Source organism: Pipistrellus kuhlii, unplaced genomic scaffold (genome assembly GCF_014108245.1).
Source record: "Pipistrellus kuhlii isolate mPipKuh1 unplaced genomic scaffold, mPipKuh1.p scaffold_m20_p_7, whole genome shotgun sequence".
Taxonomy (NCBI): domain Eukaryota; kingdom Metazoa; phylum Chordata; class Mammalia; order Chiroptera; family Vespertilionidae; genus Pipistrellus; species Pipistrellus kuhlii.
Window position 1 is genome coordinate 40,984,397 of NW_023425573.1, and position 27,224 is coordinate 41,011,620.

A 27,224-nucleotide genomic window follows, 5' to 3' on the forward strand; every position below is an offset into this window, starting at 1 on the left:
AAAGTAATTGAGGTTCCAGTTGAGTTATCTTGAGAGAGGAGGCGGGGTAACCCATGTCTAACCACCTGAGACACACTTGTTCTTATCATGCTGGATTGTTCATTTTACACAACTGGAAACACCTAGAAGGAGACAAACATTTTGCTTTCTTATCCAGATTGTCGAACTGCAGGAATCCAGCACCTACCAGGTTTTCCCGATAAGCTGTATCTTGTTTTCAAGGAAAAAAATTCTCTGCCATACAGATTGTTTTCCAAAAGTAAAATAAAATCAGCAACTTGAAAGCGAGCATGTCCCCTACCACTGGGGTTAGCCAGTGGGCCTCATTTAGTTTAATTTTCGTTATCTTGATCTCCCAGGAGAGCGTGCTTCTGTGGTCTCGTGTACTGCCTGACTGTTGTGGATTGTCAGGCATCGCATTGTGATTAATTCACGCAGAGTGAAGCCTGACACGAGGTGGGGTTAGGTCCTCTTTTCAGTAACCGGTTTTTGTTTTTTTTTCTTCCTGTGGGTAAGCAGCAGAGGACCCTTACAGTCTTGACATATTCGAAGGCCAGTTATACTGGGTATCGAAGGATAAGGGAGAAGTATGGACACAAGATAAATTTGGGCAAGACAAGAAAGAGAAAATGATCACTGTGAGCCCCTGGCTCACTCAAGTTCGAGTCCTTCATCAACACAGATACAATCAGTCAGGTAACCACTAACCTTGGAATACGATGTTCCTCATTCTTTCAAATTAATGGCTGTGGTGTTGGAAAATGTAATGGATTATAATAGGTTGATCTCTTGGTGCATGAAAGGTGTGTGTATGTGTGTGTGTGTGTGTGGGGGGGGGAGGTTCATTGGAGGTTGGATGAAATTATATATGCCACCAGCAGATATGAAGTAATAATATTTCAGTCCTCGCCTTTTGGAGTTATGGGTATGTATTTCCAGCCACAGCATCCAGCAGGCATCAGACCCCTGATGACAATGAGTTGCCTTAACAAGTCACAGTGTGGGTCTCCTGGACATCATCAGTTTGACCCGTTCCTTGCAATTAGGCTAGTTGAGTTATCCTGGGCTGTGTGAGCCTTAGTCTGAGATTGTCAGGCCCGCGCACTTCTACCCCTCCCCCCTTTTCTTATTTCCTTAGTTCCGGTTTCCGCTTCATCAGGTTAGCTGTTAGATGAAAGGGAAAGGACTTTTTTGAAGTGAGGAAAGGACATAGACTCTTAAATTCTAAATGTCAGATTCTCGTGTCACATAAGGAAACTGAGGATAGGAGAGATTCAGTAACTCATATGCCCAAGTTGCACAACCAACAGATGCGTTTTAAACTTAGGCATGATTTTAAGATTCCACTGAACCCAGAGCTCAGCATCTTTCCATTCAAGCTGTGATCAGTATACCTCGATCCAGGTTGAATTCTGTCATGGGGGGGACCTTTGATTAGTTGGTTCCCTTCCCATCCCTGTATGCAGAACAAAGGTGGAGCCTGAGGTCCCTTTAAGTTCACTGACCCTCTGAGACCCCAAATCAGACTTACCAAATTGGAACTCAGAGATAAATCTCCCAGGAGATGACACTGGTGGCATATGCCCTTTCTGAGGCTTCACTGACTTGTGTTGCTGATAGTGATTGCTGGCTTTCCAACCCATTTCCAAAACACCCCAGCTCTCCTGTCCTAATCGCTCCTGCAGCTCTCACTCTGGATGGTTTTAAAGGCAGAGCACCGTTTACCTGGTGAGCCTCTGGCCCCTGTGGAAAAGGCTGCCCAGGAATCAGGCAGAGGAGAATCCTGAAAATCCTGAAGGAAAAGCATCACAGTCAGCTCAGGCTCTGGCCCGCTTTGCAAAGAGCTGAGTGCTGCTGTGTAAGCCAGAGACACAGCTCAGCTGTGCCAGGTTAGGTTTGCTCTGGACCCATAGTTCTAGTTTAGCATGCATTAGACACATCTAGAAAGCTTGTGGAACATATTGCTGTGCCCCACCCACAGAAATTCTGATTTAATATTCCTGAGGTGGCCTAAGAAGTTTGCATTTGTAACAAGTTCCCAACTGATGCTAAAGTTGCTGGTTCCAGGACCCCATTTTGAGAATCCCTGCTCCGGGCCCTGCTCACAGTGTGGGCCATGGGCCAGTAGCATTGGTATCCTGTGGGAGCTGGCAAGAAATGCAGGCTCTCAGGCCCTGCCCAGCCCTTTGGAGTCAGGTTCCCAGGGCGTTTGTATCACATTAAAATGTGAAAGCTCTGCCTGAGAGAGCTGAAGAAATGGTAATGGAATAGGTTCTGAACGAGGCTTTTGGAATGTGCCTTTTTATTTTATTTATCACCATGTCTTGTCTATGGTTACATTTTAGGTGAGAGAGAATCAGGATCACAGAATGTCAGTGTGAGGAGGAATTTAGAGGTCATCTAATCCTTTGATAAGTCATAATATATGCTAAGGTAGAATTTAGATGACTCTGTAATTACGTGAGGGACTTTTTAATAGTGATAATGGAGCTCTATTCCAGACCAATGTAAACACATCAATTTCCATGACTGGGCCACCATCCTTGTGAATAGCTCCCATCTGATTCTGATAATCACAGCCCGGAAACCCCATTGTCTTACAAATAAGGAAACTGAAGCCCAGAAGGAAGTTCTCCTTGGAGTGTGAGGGTGGAAATCACATCCAGTATATGCTTTGGATGGACCACACATTCTGACCTACCCAAATGTGGGCAATGATAAATCTTGCTGTAATAATGGAGTCTCTTAGTGGTTTTTTTGGAACTATCTCAAATTGCTTAGCACTGATTAGTTTTTGAGGTCACCCAGTGGTCAGGCACCTATCTGTCAAACCTGCCAGGGCAGAGATAGTGATGCCAATAAAAGTGAGTGGTGTAGAAGTAGGGTGGAGGGCACAGGGAGGAACTGTGCCACTTTGGTGGGTAGCAAGGGATGGCAGTGTACATGAGGGTGATAGCCAGGTGGCACATGGCCTAGAGGTGCTGGGATGTCAACTGTCAGGGCCACGACTCAGTGGATGGGTATATCCTTGGTTGGGTTAATCATTTCCGCCTCAGAACCTAACCGTGGTTCTCTCATCTGCTTTTCAGTGCCCAACCGCTGTAAGAATGTCTGCAGCCACCTCTGCCTCCTAAGACCCAAAGGATACAGCTGTGCCTGTCCCCAGGGCGCCACCTTTTTGGAGGGGAGCATGACTGAGTGTGATGCAGGTAGGGACACTGCCCGGACAGCCTCAGGGGCCTGGGAGAGCCGTTCTGCCTTCTTCAGGAGATTCCCTATTTACGCTTCACTTCCTTCAGGAGCCTGAAGAATCCTGTGTACTAGGTCCATTGCAGAATGAAGAAGTGATGGCTAGGAGGAGGGAGGAGGGGGAGGAACTGTGTTCTGATGATTTCTGAGAATTATTTGCTAAGAACTTCAGAGATAGGTTCAGTGCCCATAAATCTACAGTTGTGCTGTTTTGCAAAGACATTTTGAAAATGGAATTTTCTATAAGGCCTTCTTTCCTTTCCCACCCCATTCTGGATGACTACTCGCCTGAGTCCATTCAGCCTTACCTGAGTTCCTTTACAGGGAGGACCTGGCTCCTGAAGTGGAGGCTGGGGCTTATAGAGGGGAAGGCTGTTTTCCTCACATGCTCATGTCAAAGTTTTGACAGTTGCAAGGGACCACATTATAAAATATACCTGTGCTGTTGGGAGAGACCAGAATAAATGCTATGGATAACCTATGCATGGCAAGCTATTTTTTCAATGATTCTTAAGTTAAGGAGCTAATAAATGAGGAGTAACTAGTGTCTATAACTAGTATACAACATTTGATACATTCTTTTAAAAAAATCATACTGCTCTTGTTCACTAGTGGCCCATTTAATGGCTCACATCCCCCAGTTTTAGACAATGGGGAATGAAGAGGATTAAGGCACTACCTTGTGACTCTTCCCAACCAGGCTGAAACGTTGTCAGGTTTATAGAATGAATTCAGGGTAAAGAAACTGCTTCCCTCTGCCTCCCTTCCCCTATTCCAGGGCTATTGGGGAAATATTGGCAAGACTATACTATTTTGCAATATTTTGAACAAAATGACAATTTAAAGCTTTTGAGACTTGTTATATGCTCTTGATGGATGTTCTCACATTTATTACAATCTCATATTGAAGGAGTAATGTCTAGGTTGTCACTTCATCTACTACTTTGCTCACTTACATGTATTGCCAAGTGGGATATATTAAGAGTCTCATTTAAAAGAACTTGAACCAAAGGTAGCACATTAATGATGGTAGTCATTTGTGTGTGATCTTGGTTTGGTACATTAATCAGTTTATTTGACAAATATTTACTGAGTGCCTACTATGTGCTAAGCACTGTTCTAAGGGTTGGAGATAGTGAGCAAAACAGACACATTCCCTGCACTTGTTAAGCTTATATTCTAACAGGACAATAAATTGAGAACCCCATAAAAATATGTCAGGTGGTTAAAGGAGAAAACTAAAGCAGGGTAAGAGGGGTAAGATTGGGGTGGGAGTGGGATAGACAGTTTCAGAAGTTTTTTTTGATGAAGGGTCCTTTGAGTAGAGACTCAAATTGAGGAACTGTGCAAGAAGAGTATTTGAATAAACACACAGTACTTATTGAACATCTTCTAAGTATTACACATGGGCACACTGATGACCTACCAGGCACATCCAGAGAGCACTTAGGACCTGAGCTGGAGCAGGGACCCAGAGCAAGACTTGAAAGACTTAAAAACTGAGGTCTCTAACCAGCTGTATGTCAAGCATCTCCATGTCAGTATCTATGTGTCTGTTTATTGGTTGATGGCTCGCTGATACTTCAGAGCCTTTAGTTGAAATTTGAAGGTGTAATTGAACTCTTGATCTTAATGGGTTCACAGAGGAAAATTATGAATACTTCAAACGAGAAGGGAATTCCTAAGAGATTTTTATTTATTTATTTTTTTAATTAATTTTTTTTTTTTTTTTTTACCATTGTTCCTTTGAACTATTAATGTATGTTCTGAGGTCTAATTGTTTTTTGAGGGAAATTATATAAATTGCTTCCTTTTCCTACCAAATGTATGTTACTCTCCAAGACCTTATTATTGATAAGGAAATTCATCTAACTGAAGGGGAAGGGAAAGTTTTCATAGGGAGAGTAATTAGATGCCCTGCCCCCAACCACCCCACCCCCACCCTGGGCTGGAAGCAGGATTGCCTGGTGTGGGTGCTTTGCTGAGTATGGCCGACTAACACGTGCATGGCTTTCCCTTTCTGCAGCCGTGGACAATCCTATCACCATGCCCCCACCATGCAGGTGTATGCACGGAGGAAATTGCTATTTTGATGAGAATGACCTCCCCAAATGCAAGTAAGTCTGAATGTTGAGGTCTGAGCTGTAAGATTTGCTTTTGGGGTAATCCAAGACCTTAAAGTAGCCAGAAAAACAAGAATAGGAACCTTGCTAGTTCACTAATTATCCCATCTTAACCAGCTTACCCTCCCTTGGGGAATCCACAGAGAACTAAGGCAGTGCTTCTCAAACTGTATGGCATCTAAGGTCCATTGGGGTCTGGATCAAATGCCCCACCTACCTTGTTCGCAGGGATTCCACATTTCTAACAAGCTCCCAGGAGGTGCCACAGAATTGTGGGCCACCCTTGGGGGGGGGGGGGGGGGAAAGCAGTTAGAAAAATGACAACTACCACATTCTCCTACTCATTTGGTCTTGTTAATTACAACTAGATAATGGGAGAGGGACTGCTCAGCAGAGCTGCTTCAAGACTTGGGAAGGAGAGAATTGTTGAGAAAGCTCTAACACAGAACAAGATAAATAGAGGTCTTTAAGAGTAATGAAATCACATCAAAGGAAAGAACACAGTAATGGTTTCCATTTTTACTCCTCAAGGAAAAGTCCGATGGATTAAAGAAGACACCAATAGGTTTATTTGATGAGGTTGACCTTGTAGATGCCACAGTATTGCATCGAAAGTAAATTTCCAAAGTCAGATTACAGTTCATCCTGTTCTTCATCTCTTGACAGAATAAATGGAAGTCATGCGGGATATATAGTTCAACATATAATTTACTGTCAAACTTCTCTCTACCTCAGGATGTGCTTATAAAATTGCAATAGACGCCTAAGAAGGCAACATCTTGTGAACAATTCTTTTCCTTTCAGGTGTCCCATTGGCTACATGGGAAATTACTGTGAAATAGGGCTTTCGAAAGGCATTTCTCCAGGAACAAGTAAGTTTGAAGATTATGAGTTATCTGGAAATAGTGCCTAAACTGAGTGCTGTTTCTGTTCTGTGTGACCCCGTCTTTGAAGAATAGATGGGGCTAGCCCCCAGCTTCTACAGCTAAGACTGGCTCTTCTCCTTCCCGCATTAATGTGTTTGCTTCTTCTCCCCTCCTCGATGGCAGCAATGGCCGTGCTGTTGACAGTCATCCTGATCATCATCATTGGAGCTCTGGCAGCGTTAGGATTTTTCCACTACAGGAAAACTGGCTCCCTTCTGCCCTCCCTGCCCAAGCTGCCAAGGTCAGTTTCATTATGTGCAGCATTGATTTTAGAAGTCTGTGTGATGGGACCACACAAAAACATGAACTTAGTTGTGTATTATTTATTTATTTCATTTTTAAAATATATTTTATTGATTTTGTACAGAGAGGAAGGGAGAGAGATAGCAAGTTAGAAACATCGATGAGAGAGAGTCATCAATCAGCTGCCTCTTGCACACCCCCTACTGGGGATGTGCCCGCAACCAAGGTACATTCCCTTGACCGGAATCGAACCTAGGACCCTTCGGTCCCCAAGCCGACGCTCTATCCACTGAGCCAAACCGGTTTCGGCTGTTTATTTTTTAAAGTAAGTAAAGTACAATGCATAGCTCACCTGTTCTGCAGAAACAAAAGGGAGGGAACTTAAAGCAGTCACTTCAGCTCACAACTTCTTAAGCAAGTGCTTCATAGAAACCTGAATGCCAATCACATTTTCTAGTCCAAGTGGTTGTGCCTGCTGGTGGGCATTCAGGTTAGGCGGAGAGACATCGGCTGTGTGACGGGCGAGGCTGGCCCTCTATTAGATCTCAAGCTTTGACACTTCCAGGGAGCTAAGGGGATGCTCTAGAGTGGGAACCCCAAACTGTCTTCCTTTTAATAACACTGAGCAATATGGGGGAAAGGGTACTATTGCAAAAGGCTTGTTATAAAAACAAAAAACATTAACCCTGTTTCTATGACTTCTTTTCTCAGCTTAAGCAGTCTTGTCAAATCCTCTGACAGTGGGAATGGGGTGACCTTCAGATCCGGAGCTGATGTTAATATGGATATTGGAGTGTCTGGTTTTGGGCCTGAGTCTGCTATTGACAGAGCAATAGTGATGGTGAGTGTGGTTTCAAAATGACGGTGTGAAGGTTCTTCTTTTTTTTTTTTTTTTTTTTTTTACTGTTTTACAAAAGAAGCACTTTTTTTTATTATAAAAAATAAAATTAAGCAAGAAAACAAAACAAAATTATATATCTCTCAGAAAAAAAACTCTTCACTATACATACAAGCTAGGAAACATTAGGTTTGTTGCAGAAATGTGCCGAAAAATGGTAATAATGTTGAAACTTTTTTTGCTCTGTGCCATTCTGTTGAATTGGTATCCTAAGTAGTTTTAATTAAGTTTAATTAGAATCTCAAACAGACTTTTGGGAGAGGAGGGGAAATAGAGCATGATATTCTCTTCTTATTTGATGACCTTTGTATTTTTAAAGGAAGGAATAAGGAACTATATGTTCGCTGGTGGTGTTTATTTTCCCACCAATGTATAGTGATGAAATAAACAGTGATTTTAGAGTCAGCCATTGGTTGCAATAATAACTGCACCTTCTAAATATGTATTATTGATAATAGGCATGGAGCTTGACCTCTCTGTACAATGGGTACAATAATATTTGCCTTCATCTGTATAAAATGCCTCCTGTGAGGACCAAACGGGTATTTCATGAGTGGGCTAGTACAGGTTAATCAGTATAGGGAAAGCAATTTCAGCATTCTGCCTTTCCTCCAAGCTTTCATTTTTGCTCCTGCCCCAAAGTACAAAATTATCTCTTCTTTCTTCTTTCCCCTCCCCTCTTCTCTACTTTACTCTTTTTCCACCATCCACCCTTTTCTCTGTAGTTCAAACCCAGTCCCCAAGTGTCAAGGTGCCTAGACATAGGAAGAGTGTTTCCATTTCTTGAGCTGACTGGTTAGTGCATTCTGTTACTTTACATCAGCAGTTTTCATCCCATGTGCCACAAGAATTTTAAAACATGCCATACTTGACAATTTAGTCAGGGGCACTGACCTCGTTGCCCTTAGTTGGTCAAATAAAAATAAAAAATGTCAACAACCAACCCAACAATAGCCATTTGATGTGAATGGATCAAAATTATTTCTTTTTCTTTTTTTTGTCAGTTCAGCAAAAATATCTGTTTTTTTTTTTTTTTTTTTTTTTTCCCGATATACTGCTAAATTTTAGTAATTTTTTTATGAGTGCCATGAAATGAAAAGGGTTGAAAATCACTGCTTTACATAGTGGTTTTCTGGGAGCAGGCCTTGCATCTCTGCTGGGGTTTATTTATTTATGTATTTTTACCATTTTGGGGTAAGTTTGACATAGCACCTAGCATGCCTGTAGGCATGAGGAGAACACCTTCCTGTCTGTGTGAATCCGGTCAGTATGGCATAACCTCTTTTCCTTCACCAGAGTGATCACTTCACCATGGAGATGGGGAAGCAGCCCATAGTCTTTGAAAACCCAATGTATGCGACCCGGGACACTTCTGTCAAAGAGGCTCCGCCAGCCCAGGTGAGCCCTCACACGGGCCTTTCTTTCAGGTGCTACAACTACTGGACCTCGTTCTTTTGAGTAATGAATGTCCCTGTAGGGGTCTCACCTTCCCTCAGATGGAAGGAAGCCTGTGGTCCAACCCTCAGTTTACTGAGGTAACAAGACTGACCCAAGGACATGAGACCTGAATACAACCAGAATCCTGTTTTGTACAGTTGTTGATATTTGACAACCATGCCGGGTGTGCTGACCAAGAACCTTTTCATTTGGGGGGGGGGGGGGAGATTTTATTGACTTTTAGAAAGGAAAGGAGAGGGAGAGAAACATTGATGAGAGAGAAACATCCATTGGCTGCTTCCTGCACTCTGGGGATTGACCTCAAAACCCAGGAATGTGCCCTGATCCAGAATCAAACCGGCAACCTCTTGGTGCATGGGACAACGCCCAACCAACTGAGCCACACCGGCCTGCCGAGAACCTTTTTATTATGAATGGTCAAAGCAAGAAGATTCACTCTGAATCCGTTCAGAGGCTTGGTAAACACAGAGCCTGAGTCACGAGGCTCCCTATGAAAGAGAAATGAAAGAGTGAATGATTGACAGGTCATCATGCTGAGATTTGGGCTGTACTCTCTGGGTTCTTACTGGTATCACAAAGGTGTGATTTGAGGCGACCTCCCTATGCTTGTCTTTCTCCTACTTTTCTGAAAAGTAAAAATGTCTCCAAAGCTGAGAGGCAGATACTGACATTTCTTTGGTAAAGCCCCACTGCTCACTTACCTTGCAGAGGAGCAGAGAGAGGAGACAGTGTATGCATGAAGGGAAAATTTTTCATTAGGTCAATAGCCCCAACACCACTTCCAGTGCCTGTCCGCGGTTAGCCTGTGCTTCCTTGGTCAAAACTACTGTGGCCTCAGTGAAATACAGTTTTGGTATTAACACCTAAACTTTTTTTATAATCATAATGGTACATTTTAACACAAGATAGAAATGTTTATTTTATGCGTAGCTTTCTTAAGATCAGAAATATTTGAATCTTGAAAGCATTTCACCTAATCCTCTGGTAGCCATCTAGCAAAACTTTGGTTGCATGATAAAATCAATATAATATTTAATTTGGCATTTTCACTTGAAATAAAATGAAGTAATGTTTACAAACACATACCAAATTTGAGAAGAAACAAAGGGGTGAATGTAAAAATAATAGGAAAAGAAGGAAATTTCTATCTTGTAATTTATTGAATATATATATATCAATGGTAATTTGGGCTTAAGAGGGAATGTCTAGAGGAGTATTAATTCAATTATACCTAATTTAAAAAAATGCAACCCCTTGCCAGAACCGGTTTGGCTCAATGGATAGAGCATCGGCTTGGGGACTGAAGGGTCCTGGGTTCGATTCCGGTCAAGGGCATGTACCTTGGTTGCGGGCACATCCCCGGTAGGGGGTGTGCAAGAGGCAGCTGATCGATGATTCTCTCTCATCGATGTTTCTAACTCTCTATCTCTCTCCCTTTCTCTCTGTACAAAATCAATAAAATATATTTTAAAAAAATAAAAAAATTAAAAAAATAAAATAAAAAAATAAAAAAATAAAAAAATGCAACCCCTGGTAGTTACAGAATAGTCACAGAGATGTAAATTATAGCACAGGGAATATAGTCAATAGTATCACAATAACTATGTGTGGGGCCGGGTGGATACTTGAAACATCAGGAGGACCACTCTATAAAGTACATGATTTTTAAACCACTATGCCATACATCTGAAACTAATACAGAATAATATTGAATGTAAATTGTAATAAAAATTAAAAAAATATATAAAATTTTAAGCCCTATTAAGCAGTCTGCTGAAATGATTAATTATACTCTAAATATCCAAAGATAAGATTCTTAGTTTACCAGTGATTTTGTCAATAATTCATGCTGTTCTCCCAGGATTTTGGCTGCCAGGGTACAACCAGAGTAACTTTTACCCAAAAATATGGTCCACAGTGGGAAGAAGGGGGCATGGAGAAAATAATAGAAATTGCCGTTACTAAGTGAGAGTGTGACCAGTGGTGGATGTATTTGCCTCAGTGGATTAAGGCATGAGGTAGATGACTTAGTGGCTGGTGCTCCTGACTTTGGGGAGATAGGAGGGATATTTATTCCTGGGCTCCAAGGTCAGCCTCATATAATAAAATCAGTGCCTGGCCATGTCTGTGGGCAAAACAGAACCAAGGACTTGATAAGAAACTTGACAGCAAAATTTCTTTCAAAACTCGATAATGGCCTCTAATGTTTACACAGGTGACTGCATCTGAAAATGTGGAGAACAAGAACTATGGATGCCCCATCAACCCTTCTGAGATAGCTCCAGACACAAATCCAACTTCCCCAAGTGCTGAAGGAACTCAGGTAATGGGCTAACCTCCGAAAAGGCATGGGATTTGGAGAGGACTTTGGAATTGCTGGGTTTATTAATCCTAGTCAAACTAGGGAGATCCCAATAGGCTCATCCAGCCCAAGATGTGTAGGCAGGCAATAAAGATAATTTTTGAGAAATTATTAGTTGAACATTTTCCCACCAAGTCTACACTCTAACATTAAGATGGGAATGATGTTCTTTGTGACATGGGAGATCACACAGGAGAGAAGGGCAGCAGACTTCTGGGTCCAGCATCTTCAGACCAGATCAGTTTAATTTGAGAGAATGACAGAATATGAATTAAGAGTTCCCTGGGTCAAGGATACAAAATACATAGAGAAGACCCTTTCCTTTCCTGTGTAATGCAGTTTTTCTAAGTGTGCATATTCCCCTAATAATGTATGTTGTTCTTAGTTCTATTACTGTCAGTTATGATCGCCACTAGATGGCACTAACTTATACCCTCTTCATCTATCTGTCCACTGTCCAACCATTTTGCCCTCATTGTGCCAGACACAGTATTTAATACTGGAGATTAAAAGAAAACAAACAAACCTCTATATAGAGCTTCCTTATCATTCCTATAGTCCCTTGAATTTTTTAGATTATTTGGTTTACAGAGAGAAATTCAATAAATTAATTTATGCAAAACTTTTTTAAAAAATATTTTTTTTATTGATTTCAGAGAGGAAGGGAGAGAGATAGAAACATCCATGATGAGAGAGAATCATTGATCTGTGGCCTCCTGCACACCCCCTACTGGGAATCGAGCCCACAACCCTGGCATATGCTCTTGACTGGAATCAAACCTTGGACCTTCAGTCCAAGGCTGACACTGTATCCACTGAACCAAACTAGCCAGGACTTTATGTAAAATTTGGTGTCACTAGTTTTCGTGGACACATATGAAGTATCTGAGATCTAGCTGTTTGATTCTGGTCAAACTCTTTTACCTCTGAGCACCAGAGTCTAATGTTTCCCCTCGAGGGCACTATTGGCATATTGGTTGGGATGGTTCTTTGTGGTATGGAGCTATTTTATGCATTTTGGGACGTTTTAGAATCCATGGCTCCTGTCCACTAAGAAACATCGTGTGTCTCACAAATGCACTGTGATAGAAAACAATAGGATCCAGATGTCTCAGTTCTAAGGTTCTATGTCCTCTTTTTGTGAAGTAATACAAAGAAACACAGGTCTCAGGGTAGTTAGAAATCTTATCACTTTATATAATCCTCATTTCTCGGTACTTCAAACATTTGTTCTGCTTGCTCAGGTAAAAATAAAAGTAGTAGAGGCACTTGGTTAGTGTCACCCTAGGTTGACATTAATGTACCAGAGGCTCACAGATTTATCTTTCATCAATAAATCTGCTCAAGTGGCTCAAAGAACATGAACTCTTACAACTAAGTTCTGACATTTTCTAAAAGTCATGTTGACCTGCATTGGATTTTTCAAGGAGATAAAAAAATGAAGATCACCACCATTTCTTTGGTTAATAATTGCTTAATTCTAGGTAGTCATTCTATACTGAAGCCATGACTTTTAAGAGTTTGGACCTTTCCCATTTAAGTGTAAGTTTCCAGAGGGCAGACTCTGACATGAATGTCTTCATCTTCCCTTAGTGGTGGCCATGTGTAAAAGAGATTCACACTTAAGTGTAGGTTAAAGGGAATGGTCTCTTCTACTTCTCCTATAGTCATGTCCTCTTCCCCATATTGGTGCCCTATTTTCACAGGAAGAGGCACCCCATAAAACATGAGATACCTTAGCTCCCTGAGAGACTGTCTGTTCCCTGTCTACCCTTCCCTGTCCACTTTCATCTGGCAGCCAGGCCTGTGTCAGCATTGCCACCACCAGCAACTTTTCAGCAAGACAGGGACTATCCATCATAGCCTAGGATGATTTCTCTTTGGATTCTTTTGTTTATGGGCTCTGAGTCTTATAGACATTGTCTACTCTTCTACCTTCAATTTAGTCATATAATCTTGCTCTGACTCCATTTTCTCATCTGTAAAATAAAGAAAATAAAGAGCACCTGGCTCACAGAATTATTGGGAAGATTATATATTAATAGCAAGCTCTCAGTAAATGTTAGTTGTGTTTGTTATCCCTGTAATTACTATGATTACAGGAGGAAATGATGAGGGAAGAAGGGATATGCTTGAGTTGACCAGGGATCAAGTTATTTTATGAAATGAGAGTTACAATCTGGCCTTTTCTTTACATTTTCAGCAGCCCCAAAAGAAACCTCTTCCCTATCTCTATCAAAGCTTCTAGATATTATAGGCACACATCCTATGAACTATAAAGTTCGAACCAAGGAAGTGTTTTAAAATTATTCAATGAAAAGAGCCCAGAGTTTCAGTTACTGTTCAGGGACCATTGGAAGAAGAATTGAACAATTCACCACATGGGCCAGCTCACATGGTCCTAGCTCCCAAATTGCTTATTGCTTCAGTGAGAATAAATGCTAAAACCTAGATGGGGGTGGGGGTAGAAGGGTGGAAGGAACCCATAAAAAAACTTACTGAAGGTTTTCTGATTCCTCTTTTTTATCTAGGCAACAAAATGGAATATCTTCAAACGAAAACTGAAACAAACTACCAACTTTGAAAATCCAATCTATGCAGAGGTAATTTTTAACAATTTTTCTTGGCATGGACATTCCTTCTTAGCAATAATCACTTGCTTGGCTAAATTGGACATATTGTCGGAATATTCTGAGCAAATTGGCAAAGATCCATCTTCTTTACACAAAACTGTTTCGGGTCAGGTTGGGGGAGTAAATGGCTAATTCGTGTTTCCTTGTGGTCTCAGATGGAGAATGACAAAAAGGAAAGTGCTGCTGGGACTCCACCTCCGTCCCCTTCGCCCCCTGCAAAAGTGCAGGCGAAAGGAACCCCAGCTCCTGCCTATACCGCTACTGAAGACACTTTTAAAGACACAGCAACCCTTGTTAAAGAAGACTCCGAGATATAGCTGTGCTACAGTTATTTAGGGAATAATTAGAAACACACTTTTGCACATATATTTTTTACAAACAGATAAAAAAAAATGTTAACATTCAGTACTTTATGAAAAAATATATTTTCCCCTGTTCACCTGTAGTTGGAAATGTCTGTGGAAACTAGGCCTTGTGTGTCTTATTATTATTATTTTTTTTACTTAATTCCATTTCATATTTTTACAAATAATTATCACAATGTACTATATGTATATCTTTGCACTGAAGCTCTATCTAAAGTTAATGCTATAAATATATTGTACATTTGTAAATTTGGGAAAGATGATCACAACATTAAATTTGCTAAGGAGACTACCTGCTGCATTGGTCGGCGGTCATCCCAGAAAATGATCCAATGAGGAGAGGATTGGACTTGCGGTCCTTAGCCACGTCTAAGGAGAGGCTCCACTCATGCTCCCTGTAGAATTGCCCAGGAAGGGAATTCAGGCTCCACCCTTAGGTCCATTTTTACACATCAGCACCTAACGTTCCATATCACAGGTAACCTGATTAATGGGTGCATTGGCAGAGGGAACTGTGTGCTGCACAGACCTCTGGATTTGACTGCAGACACCTCGGATAATGCAAGAGGTGGAAAAAGCGATTCTATTTCACCCTTCTGTGTTATCTGCATTGTCTAACCAGAACACTCTGTTTCACGTTATCACTAGTCACTCAGGCAACATTTTTATTTGCCATATCTGTGGGGAAAAAAAAGTTCCATTCATTAAGCACAAGTTAGTTTGCAGAGAGTCTGTGTCTAATCGAATGACCTGTTTCACTTGATGGACCACCAGGTGACTCATGTCCTGGCCTGGTTTCTCAGGTGGTCACCTGCCCTAGACACTGGAGCTCAGTAGCTGAATTATTAAAACCAAATCTGTGACTTCATAAAGTAAGGTGCGAAACAACTAACTGGCTAAGCAAAGCCTCAGCTGGGCTTTTGTTTCTGTGTGTGAAACTATCAGTATAATGACTATTTATTTCCTAAGTTGAACATGAATAGAAAGGGAAACTGTTCTTATTAAGCCTTTTTCTTAAAGGTTCTTTGGCTAACCCATACATCTCTATCAGAATGCACTGTAGAGTCCAGCTCTGCCATGAGTGATGGGTCTGGTCTCTACAATCGGAACAATGGCAGGAATATCCCATTGTCATAAGTAGCATTCCTGATTCTCTGTGCTAATATTGCACGTTTTAAAAATAATGAATGAATGAATGGACGGATGGATGAATGAATGAAACATGTACTACTGATTATTCCTGAGCTCTCAGAATATTTGTTGCTCAGATTTTGAGTGCTCATTTAATTACTTTGAAATGTACGTTGATTAGAAAAGCAAATGGAAATGATGCTGCTGAAAATTTTCTAATAAATGTGTATTTTATCAGACTTCCTTTGTGTAATTCTTAAGCCTGAGTCATGAATCTTGTTTTGCTATGCAGAGAGCTTGGCGCTTGGAGTGCTAGGGAACCTGGAAAGGGTCCAGGCAAAAGCAGAGGGACTGTGAGCATTCAGCCACAATGGGCCTGGCGGGGGGACCTCAGCAAAAAGAGTAAGCTAACCTGTCTCCCTCGCTGAGCAAGCCCATCCCCTTCCCGGCCCTTCCTTCTCCTCTCCCCCCTGGTCCCAGTCACGCTACAATCAGCTTCCTCACGCCCAAGCTCCAAGCGCCCTTCTTTTACCTCTAGAACTTGTTTCCTAAGCCTGTTTCTTCTCGGAATTACTTTTTCTATCTCTGTGATTTACCTAATAGGAGTTCTCTTACAAAAAAAAATACTACTAATAAAAAATTAAGCCAACCTAAAGGAGACTTCCTCTAGGTTCCCACCTGGACTCTCTGAGTGAGCAGCCCCTTTAATTGCCTTTCAAAGCAATTAAAAAGTTGCACCGCTCCTTTTCCTTCCTTGTACTCTAGGCTGGGAACCAGGTCCCCCATTTTGTATTTAACTGTGTTCCAGAGCATGGCATTAAGTAGCTACGGCCGAGGGTCAGATGGTCACAGCTGGGGAGGGTTTGGTTCAGAACTGGTATTCCGCTTCAGTGGGTGCATTTTGAAGTCCTAACTCAGGGGTGAGGGCTGTATCAGGAACTGAATACCAAGAGTGAAAGGGAGCCGAGAGAACCTGTTCTTGAAAATGCTGGCAATCCCCAGCTTTCATATTTGCCTTAGACTTTAAGTTCAATGAGAAATTATTCTGCAGAACTTATTTTCTGAGAGAGAGTTTCCTGCTTATGTTCATTTCCTGCTTAAGTTCATTTCTAGGGCCCTGCAGGTCCCTAGTCCTAAAACCTTTCTTTCCTCTTATCAAAACTTCCTGTTCAAAGGAAGGCTTCAGTGACTCGGAGCCTATTGAGGACAGAGAAATGGATTCTGGTCCATGTGCATTACTATCTTGCCTTCAGTTAACAGGAATGCAAATTAATAAAAGCCCTTGGAGGAGAGAGCTTCGCTCACATGAGGGACCTCCTTGTGCTAGACTGGCTTTGGGGTACTCCTTCCCAGGTTGGGTGCTGGCTTCTCCAGCTATGTAGGGCCAAGCCAGCCCTGACTAGCTGTGCCACCAGCATTAACTTTTCCTTTGCATGAGTCGTTAAGCATTTACATACATAACAAACCAATGCCTTGGCTTATTCTGTAGAGAAATAAATCTGCCAGGACAGGCTGACTATTAGTGGTCTGCCTCCTGCTGTGTCTGATTATGCCAGACGCTAGTTCCTGGGAAACAAAAGAGGCAGACAAATGTGAGTTTTTTTTGAGCTCTGCTTCAAAACGGAGGGTGGAATCAAACAGCCCAGTTGGTTAACCTATCCTAATTTTTATTTGTAATGTCCTTAATCAAGTGGATTTATTTGTAATTTCCTGTCCTTAATCAAGTGGATGCATGTCCTCTTTCTGCACTCTCATGGACCTTCCAAGCTCACCTCCATTCTAGTCTTGTCACACATTATTATCATCCTTCCAGAATCTCTCTCCTACCCTGTGTAAATGTATCGGGGACAATGGTTAGCTTCCACTCCAGTATCCATAGCCCCTGATATTGCACATGCCACTTAATAGATGCTGAATAAACATCAGCTCAGCAAATAAATATAGTCACGCACCGATTAACAATGGGGATATGTTCTGAGAAATTCATTGTCAAGTGATTTCCTCATTGTATGAATGTCATATAATGCACTTACACAAACCTAGATGGTACAGCCTGTTGCTCCTATTCTACAAGTCTGTTTCTATACAAACATGAAGTTAAATCAAACACCAGGGTCACAGAACATGGCAGTAGCAAGCGTCCAAGTAACTGTGAAACCGAGTGAGATCATGCACAGAATGTAAGCTCCATGAGGAGAGTGACTTTTTTCATTTGTGCTGTAGTCCTAGTGCTCATTGTTCTTGGTCGCAAATCCTGCTGAATAAATTATGTAGTATATCACTTAGCCCAGGGCCTGGAGCTCCGCCATTGTTGCTTCCGCACCTGGGAGGGCCAAAGCACAGTCAGCCTCATACTTGGTCAAGAGTTGCTTTTGCTGCCTTCCTTCTACAATTCAGAGAGTGGGCTCAGATGTATTTTGCTGGTGGTTGGGGTCCTCTCTGTAGAGTAGGGGTGTCGAACTCAATCAGAGAAGGGGCCAAAATCTAAAATCCAGCCTAAATAGCGGGCCGAATGGTTTACTGAACAGTCATAAACTGTCATTGTGATGGAAACGCAGCAGAGTGCAGTGATGACAGCGCAGTGCGGGCTACATTGCAAGGCCTGGCGGGACGGATTTGGCCCGCGGGCCTTGTGTTTGACACATGTGCTGTAGAGGGTCAGTGGGGTGGAGTGGCATGTCTAATGTTGGAGCCTGCAGATTGCTCTGGAGTAGGCCAGGCTGGGTGGGGTGACTAGCTGAGGGATTTCAAACAGCAGGAGTCCCAGAATGCTTGAGGGGAGGCCATTAGATCCTAGGGGAGGGGTGCTTAGAAGAGATGGCAGGAAGCCAAAGATACAACGTGCTTGGTTTGTTTTAGGAACTTTCCCAGGACCAGCCCTGTACGCAAGAAAGGAGAAAGATGTTTTCCTTTTTTTCCTTCTTTTATATTCCCCTCCCTCTTGATTGTGTGACTTCTGTAGCCAAATCACAGAACAGAGCTGACTACATTAATTGTACAGCTGAGCCACACTTGGTTCAATGGGCTCTAGCTAGCTGGACAGGGACCCAAACCTCCAGATGACACATTGTTCCCATGAGAAATTTACTTTCAGTTCCAAACATATGATTAATGGGCTAGGTCTCAGAGTGGAGCCCTTTCTGAACCCTGCCCTGGATTAGTCCAGACAAATGAGGACTTGTTTTGGGTGGTGGGCATTGGGAGTTCTGTTTGCATAATAAAGACTTGGCAGGCCCCCAGGGAGAGTGGAGGCAGATCTGACAGCCCTGTGGCAGGAAATGTGATAAACTGGAGGGTATAAACATCCTAGAAAGTGTTCTAGAAGGAGAAGATCTCAAATTGAGAAGAGAATGAGACTACACCAGCTTGTCCATAGGCTAGCTGAGTTCAGCAGCAAAGAAAGTCTTGAGAGTGGCCATCTAAGTGTTCATATTCTCTCCCAGCCAGGCTCCTAAGGGGCCCAGGACACATGCCTGGGGAAAGGCATAAAATGGCAGGGAAGGCCGAGGAAATGTGTGCAACACGATGGGTGTTCAAGAAATCCAGAGAAGGAAGTCCTTCTTTAGGGATCCCATCAAAGACTGATCATGCTAGGGGGCGGGGTCCTCTCACCTGGGAGAGCAGACACTGGGGCCATATCAGGGTTGGGGAGGGTGCGGGGGATGATGGACCACGACCAGATCACTCTTCAGCCGTGGAGGACTAACCTGGTCACCGCAGGGAGGAGGGCCGCAGAGAGAGGAGACATAGGTCCGTATGGTCTCCGGGCTGCCTGAAGGACCGAGAGCCTCACCCACCCTGCTGGAGCATAACCTTCTTGGCTCCTCTCAGAACGGGAGAGCCGTTCTTATAAAGAGATTTCTGGCACACACAACTTTTAAAATGTGGGGATTTACCCATCTGAAATGTGGGGATTTCAGTGTAGGGTCTCCTCCCACGTTCCCTCTGTTGAGAAAGAAACAGGAGGTCTATGAAGAGCAGGTCAGATGGGCAAACATGTTAATGGACCAGGCAGGTTACATAAAGCAGGACTGTGTCCTGCTGGTTCCCTGCCTCCCCTCCTTCGCTGCAGCAAACTGATTTGACAAGAGTTTTACCCAAAGGGCAGCTAGACCGCTTCCCACCGCCTCCTCCCCCTCTTCCTGCCCTCGGTAAGAATGCTAGGAACTGTTGCCAAAAAGACATGGGGCACTGGGGGCTGGCCAAGTGAGCAGAGCTCCCAACCTTCTGTTTCTCAAGCATTGCAGTTCCTTTGGCAGATTATAAAATATTAAGTTATCTTTAAAAAGCATGACAGCATGTCCCAATTAATCCCAATGATGAAGCCTGGGGGGGGGGGGAGCGGTGGCGGGGAGGAGGCTTGCATGAGGGAAGTTAAAAGGTAAGTTTTAAGCTTAAAATTAGCAAGTGGCTTCACTCCCACCCACACCCTTGCACCCACCCACCAAGGAGACTTGCCAGAGAAAAAGCCACTGTGTCCACAGCCAGTGGGAGCTCTAAGGCCCTGAGGAGACTCAATTGATCTTCAGGGAGAGAGAAAAGGACAAGGGCCAAGGGCGCGTCCCCTCCGCGGGGAGTTAACGTGGCCTGGAGATCTTCTTGCTCCCGCGCAGCCCTCCCCGATCCTCTGTGCCCCGAGAAGGTCACGCGTGGTCCCTGGGCTCACTTTTCCCATTGAAAACATGTGACTCCTAATACCTGTCCTGATCTCATAAGGAGATAAAATCCAAGAAACATTGAAAGGCGTTGAAGGCTCGGGGAAGGCTTCGGGGAAGGGTGGTACCTAAGAAGCAGCAGGTGCATACTGTTTGTGCTTCATAACGAAGTCAAGGTCAGAGAGCAAAGCCGGGGGGGGGGGGGGGGGGGGGGGGGGGGGGAATCTGGGGCTGGGAGCTGGAGAACGTTGTGGGAAGGGTGTGTGTGTGTGGGGGGTGGGGACAGACCGCTAAGCTCCTGCCAACCAGCCTGGGGCCTGGGAGGGTTTCCATTTCATTCCTGTTGGTACGAAGGTCACGTCCCATCTGACAGCAAGGCCTCCTCATCCCGGTTCTGCTCTGGCAGATAAAGTACCATCTTGGCCCCCGTTCCCGCCCTCCCTCTCATGACTATCCTTCAATATCAAGGCGAAGAAATGTCCCAAATGCCAATTCCTCCCAAAGAGTGCCAGGAACTTTGAATATGAGTATAATTCGTCTTCCAAGCAAGCTCTTTTGTTTCTTTGGCACCCAGCTGTTTGTATGGGGCTTGCTCTGACAGTGTATTCAGGCCTCATTTAAACGTGTTCCTGCCCCCAGGGGCAGGGTGGGCCAGTCCCTCCGACTCTCGGTGAGGCAGGGACCGGGGAGCCTTAGCGTTCGTTCTTGCCTCGGACAAGCAGTGGGTAATGATGCAAACGCCTTTTTCATCATTATGGTCAGCCAGCACATTCCCCAAACTCACTGTCGCATCTCGTTACGGAGACGCGACTGCCTCCCTCCAAGCCCATCTCAGGGGAGGGGACAAGCAAAGCCGGAGAATGGAAGCCGAAGTGATTACTGGGACCAGAGTGACAGGAGGGAGCGGCTGTAAGGAAATGATACGCACAATTAGCGGCCTGGCAAGTTTACAGACATTACTCATTAAGCCGCCGCGTGATTTCCCTGGATACGTTGATGGGGGCTTTGTAGCAGACGTTAGCTTTTATCCATCTTAGTAGCAGTGAAAATGGAGCAAGGACGGCTGATTGACAGAACCGAGTGGCGCCCATTTACCCGTCCCCGCGGCTTTTGTCAGCGGGGAGGTGGAAATGTCTTTGGCACTTACTGGCCCCCTCTCCTTAGTGAGACCCCAGCCATCTCTCTCTCCCCTCTTTGGCTCCAGCACAAGCAGGTCAGTGGGAGAAATAAAGTGAAGGTCAGACCACTTTTTCTTCCTCCTCTATTTTTTTGTTAGTCACGGTTAGTGGCTGAATTTTAAAAAAAGACCCAAAGGCATGAAGTGGGAGGCTGGAAACATCAATGATGAGAATCATTGATTGGCTGCCTCCATGAATACTTGCATATTCATGTCAAACCTGTGTTGCCAGCACTGAGGGATTTTCAAAGGGTGTTGCCAAGAGCCCGGCTTGGAAAGGCGTCAGCATGTGGGGGGCACCTGGAGCCTCTGCAGGGGCTTTGCTGGATGAGGACACCCCGCCACTCCCATTCTCTCTGCGGCTCTGGGGCTCCCCTGGGTGGAAGGCACAACAGCTTCTCCAAGTGGCTGGTTGCACGCATCCACGCCCCTTTCCCAGACGTGTGAGCACAGCGAGCGATGGCACAGGGGATGGGCAAGACTTTGGAGATGGGGGCACTTTTCCTTTTGTGCCTCGGAGTATTTTTTAAATTTTTATCTCCTTTTAAAAAAAGATATTCTATTGATTTTTTTTTTTTTTACAGAGAGGAAAGGAGAGGGAGAAAGTTAGAAACACCGATGAGAGAGAAATATCAATCAGCTGCCCGCAACCAAGGTACATGCCCTTGACCAGAATCGAACCCGGGACCCTTCAGTCCGCAGGCTGACGCTCTGTAATTTCGGCTCTTATCTCCTTTTTAAAAAGTTACATTTATCATTGGCTGCTTGTGATCCATATCTGGCTTATCCTCTTTAAAATATATATATATTTTTATTGATTTCAGAGAGGAAGGGAGAGAGAGAGAGAGAGATAGAAACATCAATGATGAGAATCATTGATTGGCTGCCTCCTGCATGCCCCCTACTGGGGATCGAGCCCGCAACATGGGCGTGTGCCCTTGGCCTGAACCAAACCCGGGACCCTTTAGTCCATCCAGGCTCTATCCCTTGAGCCAAACTGGACAGGGCGTAGTGGCTTATCCTTGAGACTAGCAGTAGCGGGGCTGGGAGGAGGATGGTTTCCTATGAGACGGAGGGATCTGTTCTCACATGGTGTTCTCCTAGCACTGAACTAGGGTCATGTTGGATTCAAATGGTCTAATAGGAAGAATTCTCCATTAGGAAAAGCTATTGATCCAAGACATGAGTGTGTTGCAAAATATAGTAGTTTTTGATCCATTAGAAGTGATACTTCTTAGCGGTAGAGGGATAGATTGTGTTCCTTCCCAGTAAGAAACAGGAACTGCAGGACCCTTCTTGGGAATACCAGGGATTTTGTGAGCACCCGGCGCCCCCTGGTGTCCAGTTGGCAGATTGGGTTTACATGCTTTAATTCTGACCAAAACAGCGCAGGGGAGGAGGGCTCCTCTCAGTTTCATTTGTGCCTGGGCCCAGGGTGGGTGCGGGGAGGAGTGGAAGAAAGAGGGAGCCGGCTTCAGAATGTGGCTTATCCAGCCCCCTGGGTACTGTCCTGCACCCAGACCCCTAGGAGTAAAAGCCAACAGTGCCCAAGCTTCCTCATTCACTGTCACCACACGTAGACCGGGACCATACTGTGGAGAGGGGTTGGATTTGGTAATTAAAGATACTAGCGCCTCAAAAGAACTGGTGGCCCAGAAAGAAGCTCACTGCAGACTGACTCATATGCCTTTCAGCATAACGATTATTGCTTGTCTCATTTTTGATTCTTATATTTCCAGTAGGACATGATCTCACTCATCTAGGGGAAATGGTGAACAACATAGACTGATGAACAGGAACAGACCCAGAGATAAGGAGCCATGGGTCAGACTGTTGGACCTCAAAGGTAGGGTGGGAATAAAAGGGAGAGATCAACCAAAGGACTTACGTGGACACATATGAGCCTAACCAGTGGTCAAGGACAATAGGAGGGTGGAGGTATAGGGGTGGGGGTGGGGATTGGAATGGGGGGTTGAGGACAAATATATGATACCTTAATCAACAAAGAAATTAATAAAATAATAATAAAAATAAAGATACTAGAGCTCAACCTCTAGTTTAGTCACTAACAGTGTGGCATGGCACCAAGCACTTACTCTTTAGAATAGCGGTGGGAATAAGGTGGTTCCTTTTCCTGTGTGGATGACACAACGTGGGCAGTGCCTCTCAGTAAATCCTAGTCCTCTTTGTCTCTTCCCTGCCCCTCATCCCACACTTGAGACAGCTTCCTAGATCCAATTCCCTCGACACACAATGACATGGGCTGGCTTTGTGAATGTGCTATTTCTGTCCATAAAAATGTTATAAAGATTTGTGAGGTTTTGTTCATTTTTTTTGTTTTGTTTTGTTTTGTTTTGCTGGTTACATTGATTTTAAATAGTAAATCTCCCTCAAATTTGACCCTGAAATAGCTCACATAACCATTTCCAGCTGAGATGTGGCCATTTGCTATTTGACAATTATGAAGAACTGCTGAGCTTTCAAGCCCACGCTGTCTTCGGTCAAATGAGGTGATGCGCTTGCGAATGGGTTGCCCTGGAGTTCCCAGCAGACTCCCTACAGCGACAGCTCTGCCCTTGCTGCTACAGTGCCTCTGGCTTCACTAAAAGTCATGAGTAGATTTTCCTAGTAACCCACTCTGATGTAACATCAAAATATTTTCCTATCAGGTTTCAAATCAGGTTAGTTTTTACTTTTCTCTTATTTTCATTTGGGGCAGCTTTCTATCACAGAAGAGTTCAGATGGGTTAGAAGGCTTTTTTATACTGGGAAGTGTTTCTCAGTGGTTAGAGCACCAGGCACCAAAGGGTTGTGGGTTCGATTTCTGGCCAAGAGCACTTACCTGGGTTGCAGGTTTGATACCCGGCCCCAATCAGGGTATGTGCAAAAGGCAAACAGTTGACTGTTTCTCTTCATGTGGGTATTTCTCTCTCTTTCTTTCCCTCCCTTCCATTCTCTCTTAAAATGAATGGAAAAAAAAAAATCCTTGGATGAGAATTAACAACAACAACAACAACAATAAAAAAGAAAGAAAGAAAGAAAAAAAGAAAGAAGAGAAAGGACTATTCTGCACTCCTGTTTTACTAAGGAGGGAGGAAAGAGGAATCGGTGGTAAGCTTAGATGGTAGTTAAATTCGGAAATATTTTACTGATTCACTTCTTTTACTGTGTAGCCTTAGTTAAGAAAGGGGAGTTAGAACACATGAATAGATCACTTTGAAAACTTGCCTGGTGTGTGGGGGAAGGGGCAGCAGGCACCCACTAAGTGTCTGCTGCACCAGACAGTCAGGTGTGTGTGTGTGTGTGTGTGTGTGTGTGTGTGTGTGTGGTCTGTGAGTGTTTTTGGGTATGACACTCAACCTCTCCTAAGTCCCTAGTTTTCTCTTCTGTAAAATGAGGCATCATAATAGGGCCCATCATACGGTTGCTGAGGAAATGATATCTGAGAACGCATTATGGCGCACATTCACATAAAAAGTGCTCAATTAATGTATGTCTACTATTATTCATTCACATTTTCTTCATTAACTTATCTTGGGTTCACAGTGTACCTTTCACAAGTTTCCTTGGCAAATTTACAGAAGTAAAGGTGGCCTTACTTCACTTCCTGCTGCAATTGAAGAGCAGCTGCTACATTAACCACCTAGAGTTAAGATGTGGAGGGAGGTCTTAAGCAATCTTGGCACAGGACATTCTGCCAGCCCTCCACTGGGCTCTGAAAACAGAAGGCGCTGAGGAAAGGCTTGTCTCTTAACTTAGAGCCAAATGCATGCTAACTGTTAGGAAACATGCCAGTACTTACACGTGTAGTCATCTTCCCATGTTCTCTTCTGCTGGCACACTGCTTCTGGGAGCAGAGGGTTGTCCCAAATGGGGTGCCCCTGGTTTGCTGGTAGTTTGGGTTAAAATGGAGACATTTGTAATTAAGTGCCATAAATCAGGTTCTCCAAGCAATGTTTCCTTTGTCATCCCCAGAACTGCTTTGTCACCTAAAGAAAGACCAGAGCCTCTCATTATATTACCCCTTTTATTTATTCCACAGTGTATAAGCCCAAGTTCAATACCCAGCCACAGCATTTCCTGCCACTGCATTTCATTGCACCTTACTAGAAAAGTACAAGAGGAAATGCTGCTATGTCAATACTTTGATGAAAAGTAAAGATTTCAACAAGTTTACCGTAGCACAAAAGCAAGCAAGACCGGACACAGTGTCACCAAAGATTTTGTATGAGAACCAAGATGGTTGTGGTGGTTACCTTTGATAATGATAGTCTTCACAGACTCTTCTATATGGAAGATCACATGAATATACTTCACTGATAAAATATATGCAACTTCTTATTGGTGAGGCTTGGATGTTCTAAATATCCTTTTGTTGCTGGTGGCTGCCTCTAGGAGGCTGTCCAAAGTAGGTGCTATGTCCTCACTGCTGCCCCCCAGTTCTAGGAATTGGGTAACTTGAGCTCATCTGAGCTCTGGTTTTCTTTGTAACCACTTTGTAATATTGTTGTATGAGAATTAAAATGAGGTGATCATATATATTATACATAGCAATTAACACAGTACCATACATGTGGGAGTTGCTCAGTATTTCGTATATTTGATGATATCATCATCATCATCATCATTATCATCATCATCATTATCATTATCATCATTATAATTTCTGTAGCTCTTGAGGGATGATGATGTTGGGCTCTTAGATTTTTATTTAGTCATTCTCTGGGGTCAGTCTTCCTTCTATATAATAGAACTCTCTTATCTTTCTCACCACAGGGGAAGCCTATTTCCTTGCTCTGACAGATAATCTTGTCAAGTCCCCCTATTTTTTAGGGTCTCTCTCTCTCTCTCTCTCTCTCTCTCTCTCTCCAGTATATATATATATATATACACACACATATATATATATACACACATATATATACACACACACACACACACACACATATATATATATGTATGTGTGTGTGTGTGTGTATATATATATATATATATATATATTATTGATTTCAGAGAGTCAGGGAGAGGGAGAGAGAGAATCATTGATTCTCTGCCTTCTGCACTCCCCCCCACTGGGGATCAAGCCCACAACCTGGGCATGTGCCCTTGACTGAAATCAAACCTGGGGACCTTCAGTCCGAAGGCTGATGCTTTATCCATTGAGCCAAACCAGCTAGGACTCAGACTTGGTCCTTTGCAATGACAGCACCTCAGGTAAGACTCTCCACATGGTGGGTGCTGAGGAAATTGTGACCAGCAGAAGTTCTGTGTGGCTGTTCTGCTTTTAATAACTGAGTGCTCTTTTGGAGGTCTAATTCCTTCTTATCATACTAAACTTAGAAAATTAAGAACAAAAATTGCTCTTGTCCTTGTCTCTGGCATTTCAAATACCAGGCCAAGATAGGGCTGACCTACAGCTAACTTCTGCCATCTACCTAAGCTAATTTAAAAAGGTGCCAACAAAATGAAAACAATAGCTAACATTTATTGAGCACTCAGCTTTGACGTGAATTCATTAATTCTTATACTGTCTGAAGTAGGCACTCTTGTTAACCCCAGTCTACAGATGAGAAAACTAAGGTTTACAGAAATTAAGTGGCCTGCCAATGGTGGAGCCAATGCTAAGGGAAGAAATGAGGTTTGACTCCAGCAACTTGGTCCAAGAGCCTTTGTTCTCAATCACTCGTGAATCAATTCTAGACAGATTTATCACAATTTTTAAAAGGCAGTCATCTGGAAGAGATGCTTAGAAGCAAGAAGGTGGACTAGACAAGCTCCTAAGGATTGCTTCTACTCCATGATTCTGCCACGCCAATGCCACATAAGCCTCCTCTTTCCTGTGCTGGCCCTGGGGCTACCTCTGAGCCCAGACTGAGGTTTTTCTCAAGTTCATCTTGATGTCTATTATCTCCCCCTTGAGCATTCATTCTTTTCTTTCTCCTTGCCTAAGGTTAAGACAAGCTTTCAAATGCTTCAGGAAATAAAATGTCAGGCCTTGTGTCTT

General features: G+C 43.5%; 1 protein-coding gene across 1 annotated transcript in view; it reads left to right on the forward strand.

Annotated features, from left to right (window-relative positions):
- LRP2 (LDL receptor related protein 2) overlaps positions 1-15,627 on the forward strand; it is a 193,316-nt gene extending 177,689 nt beyond the window's left edge. Inside the window, exons 70-79 of the mRNA XM_045575318.1 lie at positions 520-696; positions 3,090-3,209; positions 5,276-5,366; positions 6,177-6,244; positions 6,422-6,539; positions 7,253-7,382; positions 8,736-8,837; positions 11,113-11,220; positions 13,791-13,862; positions 14,048-15,627. Coding sequence (XP_045431274.1) covers positions 520-696; positions 3,090-3,209; positions 5,276-5,366; positions 6,177-6,244; positions 6,422-6,539; positions 7,253-7,382; positions 8,736-8,837; positions 11,113-11,220; positions 13,791-13,862; positions 14,048-14,209 — 1,148 coding nt within the window. The 3' untranslated portion in view covers positions 14,210-15,627. The remainder of the gene's footprint in view (positions 1-519; positions 697-3,089; positions 3,210-5,275; positions 5,367-6,176; positions 6,245-6,421; positions 6,540-7,252; positions 7,383-8,735; positions 8,838-11,112; positions 11,221-13,790; positions 13,863-14,047) is intronic.
- The last annotated feature ends 11,597 nt before the right edge of the window (positions 15,628-27,224 follow it).